This window comes from Bacillus rossius, assembly GCF_032445375.1.
Source record: "Bacillus rossius redtenbacheri isolate Brsri chromosome 4 unlocalized genomic scaffold, Brsri_v3 Brsri_v3_scf4_1, whole genome shotgun sequence".
In the NCBI taxonomy this organism is placed as follows: Eukaryota; Metazoa; Arthropoda; class Insecta; order Phasmatodea; family Bacillidae; genus Bacillus; species Bacillus rossius.
In genome coordinates this window covers 17123745-17136943 of record NW_026962010.1, presented here as the reverse complement: position 1 = coordinate 17136943, position 13199 = coordinate 17123745, and the positions used below count along the sequence as shown (strand labels likewise).

Sequence of the window (13199 nt, the reverse complement as noted above, 5' to 3'; positions counted from 1 at the left end):
CATAAAATTGTACCATGTGAAAGGGCTTAACAATTTTTGAATACTTCATAGAGTGCATGTTAGTTTATTAATCTTGACATCTTGTCAACGGTGAGGTCATTAGACACGCCACTACATCTCCTCAGTCCATTGCAAGCCTGTGAGTGTTCAAATATCTTCTACAAGAAACTAGGTTTAAACTCAAAATGCTGTACTTAAGACCCAGCTTCAACTATTATGTTTTGTTACTGCAGTTTCATGCTACAATTCTGGTTAAAAACCATTCCTGGGAACATTTCCTTAGAAAAACATTGTTGTGAGAGTAAATTTACAGACATCCCATCAAATGGTTGCATGAGAATGCCAGAAGTATTAGAGACCTTCGTTTGCAACACAATCCTGAAGTTATGAGAACCTTGCTTAGCTACTCCTGCAGGCTATATAAGTGCATCAGCCGGCTAGTTGGGTCAGTCTTTCGGTTTAACGAAACCAGCAATTACGTGTGGGCAACGACTTCAATCTCTAAGTGACAAGCGACTGTTTGGCTGGTGAGAGAGGCTTCATGGCAGAAGAGAGCAAAGTCTGAGGAGGCATTTGTGATGTGGCGTGCAAGTGAGTAGTGAGTGAAAGTGTGTTCTAGAACAGTGGTGCTTGGGCAAGGACAAACCAAAATGTGAGTTACTTAATCAGAAAAGTTGGATCCAAAGATCATACCTATGTGTTACATTATTGGTTTTACTTTATAGTTTATTTTATTCAATCCATTGGATCTTTTTGTGTTTTGTGTTTAAGAGTTTCCACAAAGATAATGGACAAGTAATGTTACATAAAAATACAATGATAAAAATTAAATAAACAAATTTTTATTTTTATTTCAGCAGGAAAAACCAAGATAAGAAGGACCCCAAAACATATTCTGCACTCCGTAAAGACAAATGTCCTATGTATATACTGTATTCTATTTTATAAATGCGCTACTTGATCTGTAGCAAGATTGAAAAATATCTGGGTGATTATTTGGAGTACGGAAAAGTGTTAAAATTGCTCCACACATAAAGATTATTACCTATATTCAAATGTCAACAATCTCCACATGTAAAACCGAAAAGGAGATGTGTGTGTACCAATCATTATAATTGCATTGTAGTTTGGTGGGTAGCATGCATAAAATTAACTTAAGGGCATAATTAAGCTTGTTCTCTGCAAATATCCACAAACTGACATGACATTCACTGCACTCCTGTTTCATTGCCCATTTAGTGTGATGAGTGTGTCCTGTGGGAACTAAACTTGACGTCAGCCGGGGCTTCGCCCCACGAGCCTGCTCATCCTCCGTTCCCTTTCCCAATACCTTCCCTACCCGGCATTTATGTCGTAACGTACGTAGCCGTGTGCGATTCAAACTGCGCGCCACGAACTACAGCAAGAGGGCGCTTAGATGCAGTGCGCCGCACCCCTAAATATATTAATTCACATTGTAAACCTTTTTCTTTTATTCTTTCGCCCCAGTGTTTTGTTACAGTTTAATCAGGTGTTTCTTTAATTTAAATATTATGTTAAATATAAAACTATAGACGTTGCCCGGGCGGACCCGAACAGGCACGGACTTGAACGAGGGTAGAAATGTTTTAGCATAATTCTTAATAACTACGTAAACATTAATGTATTTTAAATTACCAGTGATTTCTATATAATTATTAAATGTAATCTACTATTTACTTAACTTTCGCCGGGGCACGGAATCGCAGAGTGTGTAACGGTCATTGTGTTCGGCGCGAAGGGGCGCCATGTTGCCACCTGCAAACCATGATCTCATCCCAGTCTCCTTCTACAGCCGGCCGAGAGCGGACGTCTCTATCGACACCTCGAGGACATCACCGTTGAGTCACTGAGTAATAATTCCATAGTTTAATTTATCTGAATCTCTTTCTTCATCCTCGGGGCCTCTCTCGGTCGGAGAGACTGCTTAAATAATTAATAGTAACTTCTCGGAGTTTTTAATATCACCATCGTAATACGTGCCGACTTGGGGCGGCCACGTGTATTGGTCCGCCTCTTCATCTAAGCCGATTCGTGTCCCGGGCATTTTTACCAGTTGTACCAGTGAAGGAACGTGTACGGAAATAAATCGTGAGTACGTAAACTAATTAACTGTGTTACGTGTCTTTGTGTTCGGGGGGGACCACGTGGGACCCTAACCTGGTCGGCGGCGTGTGGGACGCCCTGAGAGCCCACGGCGTGTTAGAAGCGTGCCCGACGCTGAGAGCGGGCTTAGGCAGGGTCGAGAGCGGCGCGGTTAAAATCCAGAGGGCCAAATATCTCGCCGCACACGGGCCACGTAACGCCCTGAGTAAGAGTATCAAGCCGGGTCCACGTGCCCACTCACGTGGTGGCGCCCACTATTTAATATCGATAAATTCACCACAACCCCGTACGCCCTCAAACTTATTGTGTCCTAAATATTATTTCTAAACATGTATTATCATAATGCAAAACTTCATCAAAATACATTGACCAGATTTTTTTGTAATGTTAATATGTAATTTTTTGTTCCTGTAAATCACAAGTTATATTAATGAACAAACTTTTGTAGTTATTTAGAGTGGAGTTAGACCTTTCATAAAAATAAATATTCTATTTAGAAATAAATTATAAAAAAAAAATTGTTTTTTTTTTTTTTTTTTTTCATAAAAAACCATTTGGTTCTAACAACCATTGTGGTTTAAATCAGCCAACCCTGATATTCAGAAAATACTTTTCTTTTTTTCAAACTATAAGTAAAGGTTTCTGTATTTACCTTCAAAACAACATCTTTACATTCCAACTAGTTTCTTAGAAATCAAAATTTATAGCTTACATTATGTTATGTATTGACATAGTGGCAACACCGTGTTTATGTAGCACACTGTGGCAACACTGCAGCCAGTTGGTGTCTTGTGTTATGTGCGCAACAGTTATTATGTAATGGCCGCCTACTAGGGTTTACCTAAGAACAAAGTGTATCACGATTAGCTGGAACAATGTTATGAATAGGACATTACACATTATACTTAGTGATGGGAGCAAGAACAATGAATGCACTCTGTTTCCATACGTTTATACTTCTCTCTCAAGTATTGACTTTGAATCTTTGATATAAAATGATGAGTTGTAAGTGAATCAAAATTTTCAATAAGGGACTGAAAGAATTCTTCTTTTGGCTGAATAACAGTTATCATTTCAGCTCTATCTGTAGTGGTCCAATGTTGAAAAATTATGTTGTCTTGAATGGCATCACTTCCTTCAAATTCATCAAACAAAGATACTTGGGCTTCATTTCCTGGACATTTAACACATTTGCCCATCATACAGTTGTAACTATTCATATCACAAACGAGTATGGCAAGAAAATCTTTGTAGTCTTTCATAAGCTTTACACCATCCAACATTAGCTTAACATTCTGATGATAAGTACAAACACAAACATTGATGATGATCTGGCTGTGACACATCCTTAGGTCTGAGTTCTATGAATTTTGATCTTCCAATTTTACAGTTTGGATGTTTATCTTTAAATTCCACAAACAATTCATTCAAATTGCACAGCACCAGCCTCTTCTGCTTTTGACATTTCATGTTATTTATTTTCACAGATAAACAGTCTTTTTTCCAAGACAAAGACGACTGTATACATCACTTTCATAGAATTCATAGACAGTAGTAACCACCTCTGATTGAATGCAAAACCCTTTTTCTTTCCCAACCCAGGTATAATTCCCTGATCTTTCACTAGGTCTCTAGTCAGTTTTACCAAACGCTCTGAACTCTTCAGCTATTCTTTGTCGACCCCATGAATTTGGAAGTAAACTAATTATTTTCACTTGCACTTCTTTTTCTGCAACAGCACATGATTCCTTAAGTTTCATGATTAATTCTTCAAACTCTTCTACAGGCTCTAAATTACTACTCTGTTTTCTATCACTTCATCAAAAGATTCCTCAAGATTTCTTTTCAACACATTTGAAACTTTGTCAGCTATTGCTTGTGGTCTTTTATGTACACCCAATTTCCTTATTTTAGATGCTGGCAAAACTGAGTACATACATCGTCCACTTTTTCCACATATTCACTCTCAGGAATAAAGTCTTCACATTTGTCCCCTGTTCTATCATTTGCTAATGGTAGAAAAAATTTTTTGTAGCAGGACACAAGGACTTACCAGGGACAAGTAGTTTGTTTCTTTATGCATATGTTCAGGAAGTATTTTCCTCAGTCCTTTTGTATTTGCCTTTTTATGCATTCGCAAAGGATCACTGCAATACCAGCCAAATATACATTTTACAAGATACCTACTTAATCTCATGATACTTACATACAGACTTAACATCACTAGAAACTCTGGAAAATATTAGCTGTTACTGTTATAACATAAACTAGCTGATTTTCTTTCATTCCTGTTGCACTGAACCATAAACACCTTTGTGGCATTGGTCATTTGTTAAATGTCCTATTGAACATTCTTTCTCCATATTGAAAATAAACAAAAAAAAAATTGGTTGTCTGTAAAGTCGGTTTACGGACGATAGTTTAACGTGACAACGTCATAACAAAACATTAATGAAATGATTGATCCAGGAGAAAAGGAAATATCATATTTGGCCTGAGACTGAGCCATAATAGGTTTTTGCAACCAAACCATTTAGGCATTAAAAATATTATATTCTTTGAGGAAGAATTTTTTTTTAATTTTTCAATCTTTTGCACGATAAAATCTACCTCTGCATACTTTTATGAATAAAATTGAATCATTTTTATTAAATTATCACTATTTTGTATGGATACAAAGGAGTGAAATGAAATGTGCAATTGAATTAATAAATTTACTTTTATTTGCATTCATTAATTCAAATATATTTATTACTTTTGAAATGTTGCGTGCGCCATATTTATTTTTACAAGTACAAAAAAATTTCACAGCTGCCGGGTTTCCAACCGACTAACTTTAGTTTAAGAGTTAGGTACGCTAACCACACGCCCAAGAGGCCATACTAAGGTAATGTAGTTTCAAATATTATACTAAAAATATATTTATAAAAACTTTGTTCACGGTAGGGGTATAATATTAACACGATTTTATAACAAATACGCATCCCAAATACACCAAACTTATTTATAATGTGTTACAATATTTTTTAAAACATTGTGCAAAAGATCCCAGGAGTAATTTGAATTATTATGTGTAACTGTAACTGTTGGTTCAAAACGTATTTGAATTTTCAACATTACTTTTAAATAACCGTACCGATTGTGCTGAAATCCGGTGGACGATCGTTAAATTACATAATATTAATAACTAAACGACGAAAATATGATTGAAAAGTCAAATCGATGGTTGTTCCAATCGAGTGGAAGAGAGATGCCACGCATGCGTACAATGAGCAAACAGAACACATCCGTAGTGGGACACTTTTTCGTGCGTGCAGCCGGCGTTCATCGATTTATTAGACGTCACGTCAAAAAGCATCGTACAACAAACCACCTTTCCTATACCAGAGCTGCTGGCAGACTAACAAGCAGACCATACCAGAGCAAGTCCGTGCCTGTTGAGACCTGCGCACTCCACACACTTGGCAAACATCTCAGGCATACTTGTAAATGTTCTTAGTCCAGGAACTCTATTCAATTACATAGTAAATGCCAATTTTAAGAAATTTTCATTTAAAAAAAATATTTGTTTATTAATTTTTGCATTGTTGCAAATAAAAATGCAATTTTACACAACTTAGGCAAGGCTGGTTAACCAGTTGAATCTCAAAATCAAAATTTTAACAGGAGTTATGAACCATGTAGTAATTAATTGTGTGCAAATTTCTGATTTTTAGATAACTGCCCACCAGAGATATTAAGCCGTAAAGTAAGCAAAAATATGAACACTCATTTTTACAATCTTGTAAAAAAAAGTAGCGAAGTCTTATTGTGCCAGTTTTAAACTGTCAATACAAAATGTTAACAAGGCACAAATTACCAAATTTACTTAAAATTTTCGATCAACCAGTGCTGGACCACTTGGTATGGATTGACCCAGACCCGAATAGTTCAGAAATTAGCCTAATGTTACTGAAGTAAGCCACTCACATGAGCAACTCAGATAAATACCTGCATGAAAGATGTCCATGTCATCTTTCATAGATGGATGTGAAGGAGAAATTAGAGGGTAAATATGTAGAGTCACGGTATGTGCGAAAAAAAATGCTAAAAATCCAAAAATACTTTTATTCTATGCTCTTTCACTTCCTCTTTTCAAATCAACCGGCGGAGATAAGAAATTCCAAATACTTTAGGAGATATCGAATTTTTTAATTTTCATCACAATACCTGTGTATTCATGCTGCAAATACCATTGTTTCTTGTTTACGAGTATCTATTATGTTTCTTATTGGACAGTTCCGTGATTGGCCAATTTTGTCACGTGACAGTTTCGTGATTGGCCAGTATTCAAATGAACCAATACGTGATTATTTATTTATTTATTAATGTTCCGTCGGAGGTATCGCGACGTAGGTGAACGACATCATTTCCTTATAATGGCAAAGGAAATGTACCCGCCTCCAACTTAGGTGGGCTTTTAACGTTTCTAATTTTAAAGTCTTATTTTTTATTTGGATATTGTTGCGCAAGTAATAAGTAACAAAAAAATTTTACGTGAGTTGTTAATGTTCAACATTTGTGCGGGTTTGTTAGGTCAGGTCAGTTACATTATAAATACTTTAAAACTACAGAACCATTGAAATTAAATCATATTATTTTTAATGTACGCTTAGTTTGAAAGTATTCATAATGTAACTGACCTGACCTAATCGACCATTTTAGTTCATACTGTTCATCCTTTGTACCGGTTTGTTTGGTCAGGTCAGTTACATTATAAATATTTTTAAACTAAACAGCCATTAAAATTAATTCACATTATTTTTTATGTCCGCTTAGTTTGAAAGTATTAATAATGTAACTGAACTGACCTAATCGACCATTTTATTTATTATGCATTCACGAACACACTGCAAAATAACAAAAATTGCGTCGTTCGAATGGTTGTACAGGTGTTGTATTGCTAAATTAAAAAATTCAATATCTCCTAAAGTATTTGGAATTTCTTATCTCCGCCGGTTTTAATGAAAAGAGGAAGTGAAAGAGCATATAATATGGTAATTTCAGATTTTTAGAATTTTTTTTCTCGCAAATACCGCTACTCTACATGTTCAAAATAAAAAAATGTGATATCTCCTAAAGTATTTGGAATTTCTTATCTCCGCCGGTTGATTTGAAAAGAGGAAGTGAAAGAGCATAGAATAAAAGTATTTTCGGATTTTTAGCATTTTTTTCGCATATATCGCTACTCTACAAATTTACCAATTAGAGAATTGTCGAACTAATTAAAACTAGGCCTACTTTTAAAAAGTGTGAATGGTTGGTTGGATTAGTATTGCCACATTAAAAATTCAGTAAAAACCAATGAATGGCTAGTTAGGTCCAGATAGCTACATCTGAAATTGGTAATTCCTAAGCAACCATTAAAAATATTTGAAAGAATTTTTCATGAAGATATATAATAACCTAATTAAACATCCATAATGTTTCAAAAGGATTTAAAAGTAGCTAAGCTAACCTAACCTAATTGACCATTCTCGATATTTAACTTAAGTTCTCTAAAACCTTAACACATGGACCCACACACGAAAGCAAAAAATTGCGGCAGCCACATCAATGCACGGGTATTGTAATGTAACGTAGGGGTGATTTCTCAGAATCAAGTACAAATTTAGAAATGCAGTTTTCAGGGTAGATACAGAAACATCTTTAGTGTTCCAAAAACGTATCTTCCAAATTGTATTATTTTATTTTTTATTTTATGAAAAGCCACAATGCAATAATTTTAGCAATACAACTAATTTTCCTCAAAAAGTTTAATAAAACCAAATTTGTTAACATTTGTGGTACCTATTTATTTATTTATTTATTTAATCATTTCTTGATCTGTAGATCCCATATGGAGGACTCCGGGATATAGAACAAGTCAATTAATACAAATATATACATATATACAAACATACTGTACAACCACAAAAACTAAATATTACAGAGTACTTTTACATTTCAAAAGTAAGAAAGAGAGAAGAAAAAAACCATGGGTACATAAGAAATGGTATAAACTCAAGTCTAAGGCTCAGAGCGAAGAGTTAGTTTACAAAACTAACTCCTCGTTTTGTGATGGATTTAAATACGATTTACCAGAGTTTAGTTTTCTTATCTGTTATTAGGTCAAAGAATTATATCAGAGAGTAGGAAGGATGTTCTAACAGAACTTGTTTGATTGTTCTTTTGAATATAGATAAATCAGTTATTTGTGTGAACAGCACATAAAACGGCTGGTATAAATACATAATAGTTTTTGGTTATCAGTTTGTAGAGCTGTTAAAAACCCCATGTTCACAATAATGCGTTATTTTTCTATAAGAGTAGCATTGCGTCTTTCGCGTCACGTCTGTCACGATTTTGCGATTACAGCTTTAAGTCATCGCCACAAATACAAAACTTCACCTAAAATAACAAAAAATATTATAGGTATAACATGCAACCTAACACTGGTGCACTAATCCACAAAAACTTAATGATACTTACCATTTGTAACAACCTCCTTCAGTTACTTCCAAAGTGAAGTTTGTTGAAAAAGTTTCAAAGTACGGTAACAGTACCCTTGGAACGTTTAATTTTGACGACACTAAAAAACCAAACTCATTCACGATCAGGAAAAAAATAAATATCTGCACACATAAACGCATCGTTGCTTTTTACGAAAGATATTCCTGCATACGCGCAACTTTCAAACGGATGTTCTATCCACATCCACACTCGATTGTTAACTTCGGGAAGAAGACTAAGAGCAATTATTCTTGAAGACTTCGAGCATATATAAATATATCATAGAGAGATCATTCGTCTTTGTTTGGAACTAGGCTCTCAATCAGCTGAAGGAAGGTTATTCGTTGAATACCTCACAAGAATCGATGTGGCGGCTGGGAATCGTGCGTGTTATTTTGGTTTTGCTGCGTCCACGACAGATTTTAGACTTCGTTTGTGTACATAAATGTGTTCATTAACCAACATAGATATACATTGTTAATGAAGCGAGTCTAAATTGTTTGGAAATTACGATATTTAACTCCAGGAATGGTTCGTTGTTTAGCCTACTGCATATGTTTTTGAATAAGTAAGGTGGCGTCTTGTGTTGTGTATGAATGTATTCAAAAGATTGAAAAATGAAACAGTGTTTCTTTTCACAGGTAAGTTAGTGAATTATTAAAAATATTTAGATTTTAAACTGATGTTTCTGTGAGGTTCTGTAAAGGTTATTTAAATGTCACAAACCTAACCTAAATGACCATACACTTGATCAACGATTAGACGTCGTCCAGCCGAAGGCAACCCAAAGCCCGACCTGCACCCACCAGTATCGGACCCCGCTAATGGAACGCACCCCTAGCCATGGCCCACCTAAGTCCGGCGAGCTCCGATGCCAAGGTAGAACAAAGGGCCGGGTCTAATTAATTAAACACCTCGATCCCAGTTCATTAACAATCAAACATCATTTAATAGTAACTCCACTATTAATTAAAAACCCCGCCCAAGGAAAGTTCGACGCAGGAGTGCCCGAGTCTCTCACGTGTGAACTTACCATAATAAGTTTGTGAGTGCCTCCTTTGCGGCCTTCAGCCTTAATTAATTATAGTGTTGTGTTCACATAAGTATTACCTCCCCGTTTTTTTAATGTATAACTAGCCACTGGAGCAGTCAGCAAACAACGAACAGTCTCTGGAGTGACTCTTAACATTTAAACTTTATTTACGTAAATTAATCAACCATAATTATTAAAGAGCATCTGCCAATCAGGTTAATTAGGAATAATTAATGTATGAATTTAGAGATGCTCTCAGCTTCTTATTATTAAAATAATTTCCGAATAACGGAACTTTAGCAACTTTGGCGCGAGAGAACGCTGAGACCTTCCCTCGCGCCAAGGGAAAATGCCAGTAGGTACCGAGCGACTCACGGACCGGGGCGGACGTGCGTTCCACGGGGAGCCATCATCCTTTGTCCACATCGAACAGTACTTCTGGTAATTATAGTCATACAACCCAAACCTATTTTCTTTGTTTATGTTAACTCCCCGTGCGCCCCCGGTCCTTTTATGGTGTAGGTCCTAACCCAGCCGCTTAAGGTTAAAATCCCCGCACGAGACATTACATGGGGTAGTTCACCTTATGGCACGGGCTGACTCCTGCTACCAATGAACTTTTATTCAATGTCAAGTGCACAGGTGCCGACGACAACTACATGTAAACTTTGTATCTAATTTCACTGCGGGCTGCAGTTCACACAGGTGAATACGGGCGCCGCCAAATTAGTAATTTGCGGGATTGGCAACCTCCAATCAAATTCCCCTTAACCTCGGCTGGCATGAGGGCTTAACTAGTGACAGTGCGTCAGAGCACTCATATTGAATTAAATGTAATTTTGTAGGGTAATTCCTTGTACGCCGTGAAAGTGTAATGTCAGTGTAATATGCGACTGTAATCGTTCACCTGATTAAACGACTACTCCGCACCCTCCGTGCGCGACGTGTCAGTGACAATATAAATCTCGAGTTCATGTTTGTTATTGTATTGAGCTTTCCTACCCCAGCTAGGAATCAGTGTATTATGCTGCACAGGGCCTGTGACGTGAGACCAGATAGGGGCCCCTCCAACCACGAACTTCGCCGACGGTCCTAGCGAGCCACGCAGGGGCAACGCACCCACGAGACCCAAATTTGGTTAGATGCTGAGCTAATCTGGCATCCTCCTGGAACACAATTTCAATAAGAGCCAGTTTCCCGCTAAGATACACGCCCAGACTGGAACACGAGAACCCGGACGATGGCAGATTAAAACGGTAACTCACGGTAAAAAAACTGAATTATCGCAATGCCGATTTAGATAATCTTTACAATAGATGTCAGGAACTAAGCAAAATGCATTTTCGGAATAATATTTTTTTTTTTTTTTTTTTTTCAATGACAAGCCCGTCATTTATTTTTTTAATGTACTACTGTGTAAGTTTTAAAAATTTCCATTCTTTCAGGTTTCCAACTGATGAGAGAAGAATAAAAACTTGGATATTGGCCATGAAAGGGGTTGATTTTGTCCCCTACAAATATTCCAAACTGTGCTCGAAGCATTTTTCTCCAGATTGCTTTGACAATGAACCATTTGGCTTGGGAAGGAAACTGAAGCCAGATGCTGTACCATCAATCTTGTGCCGGAAATTAGGTATTTCGGAACAGGTTTTTTTAAAATGGTTATTATAATTTGAAATTATTTTTGGAAATTTTATTTTCTATATCATTTAGTTAAAAAAAAAGGTGATTTACACTTTGTTAGGCTGGTGTACTCTCCTTAGTTAAACTTTGCGCCAGTGGACCGAGGCATCTTTTCTCAGGGACCTATCTGATTTTGCAAGTCTAATGTAGATGTTAGCAGCCTGTATGATATTTCTCCTGCTTACAGTCACATCCCCGGTTTGTAATATTAATTCACTACATGACTAAAACTGCATACAACAGCTCTGGACGAGTTGTTACCATTTCTCAGAGACGAGCTTACCATAGCTTTTACCGTCACGCATACGTCTTAGGTTCTCCCCTCGAAAGTCACGTTAGGAGGCTCATTTCCAGCCTGGTTTCGTTTTCTGTCCCCCCTTAGTCCACCTCCAACCCCCCCTTGATTTTAAGAATTTAGCCCAGGACCATTGGCTGGACGTGAACCCCGCCAAACATTGGCCGATTTCAAGGACATTTTGCCATAGAAAAAATATGTGCAAGGATGGACCACCCACGACATCTTGCGGCAAAAACTGTAACGTCTTCCCTTGTCGCCAGCTCGTGGAGCTGACGCCCGCGACATCTGGTGACAACTTCGCTAACCTTCCAGCTACCTTTCCCTGGAGGCCATCAGAGTACAGCACCAGCTGGCCATAAGGCCCTATGCTTCCTCCTCGCGGCCTGTAATAGTTGATTGTATGTTGCTTTCTGTGCCTGCCGGTAGAGACCACAGCAGTCGCCCTTCGGCGCAGACAACTGAAGTCGTGGCTACGAACACCTTCGGTCACCTCCGGAAGTGTTCAGTCCAGAGCCGAACCTTCCCCCTCTTTTCCCTAGGGCCTACCGCCCATTTTATTTAGGAGCTTTGTCCGCCACTGCGGCACTTGGTATACTGTGATTTCGGATACTTACCGCATCATCTCGGCATCCTCTGTGTTAAGAGGCATTTCGCGGCAATGACGAACTCGTTCAAATCAGGAATGTAGTCAGCTGTCTTAAGGGATGTGATCCCAGCTTAAAATTTCTGTAGTAGCCAATCAGTAATAACAATTAGAACACAAGTCATGTCTTAGTTAAAAATTTATTTTATTTTTTTAATTTTTTTTTTACTAAATGTTAATTTCTGCCGCGTCATCCGCGCAATTCTCGGTCCACGCCTTTCTGATGTCAGGCGCGAAACATCTCCTGAGCCCTGGAGCTACACCCTGTTTGGTGAGTTACTTCTGTCTATTTTTTCTCCCCGAATTCCCATTTGTTGGCCTTTTTGCGCCGACTGTGTTTGACTGTCTGGAAGCAGGTCTAATTCGTTTGGAATTTGGCTTGTGTTTCAGATAGGGACCAACATTTGGGCACCAAAATTGCACCCAACATGTTGTCCAGGACCTCCAGCTGCAATTCCTCCTAAGAAGAGCTTCCTCCCGGCCAGATGTCCAACTTGAAGCCCCGGGCGATATTTAAAAATATGACTTCTCCCTAGCGCCAACGAAACAAATTATTTAAACAAAGACCAGTGAGCAGTTACATAAAGAACTTACCCAATAAGAATATGCAAAATGATAATAATAACTATAATTTATGTCAGGAGAGATACTTCAAATTTCTGTTTCTGTGATTATTCAGTTGTTACAAGTATAGTATGACTTGTTTAAAATCGGGCCGGCCCTCCTGGTTGTAACTTATTATTGTGAAACCAACACAAAAGGAAAACAGATTTATTTAATTTATCTTTTTAAATAAAACAGGGAACCTATAGACCAATCTACTTATGTAGTGTTTACTTTATTATCATATACCTTATTCTATTTAAACAAGCTACTAGCTCCCAAGT

General features: G+C 37.4%; 1 protein-coding gene across 2 annotated transcripts in view; it reads right to left on the bottom strand.

Annotated features, from left to right (window-relative positions):
- LOC134541635 (nuclear pore membrane glycoprotein 210-like) overlaps positions 1–8880 on the bottom strand; it is a 94831-nt gene extending 85951 nt beyond the window's left edge. Inside the window, exon 1 of one of the 2 annotated variants that reach the window (XM_063385207.1) lies at positions 8635–8880. In XM_063385207.1, the coding sequence (XP_063241277.1) occupies positions 8635–8795 (161 nt within the window). In that variant the 5' untranslated portion in view covers positions 8796–8880. The remainder of the gene's footprint in view (positions 1–8634) is intronic. The other variant, XM_063385206.1, reaches the window with a different exon arrangement.
- Between the last annotated feature and the right edge of the window lie 4319 nt (positions 8881–13199).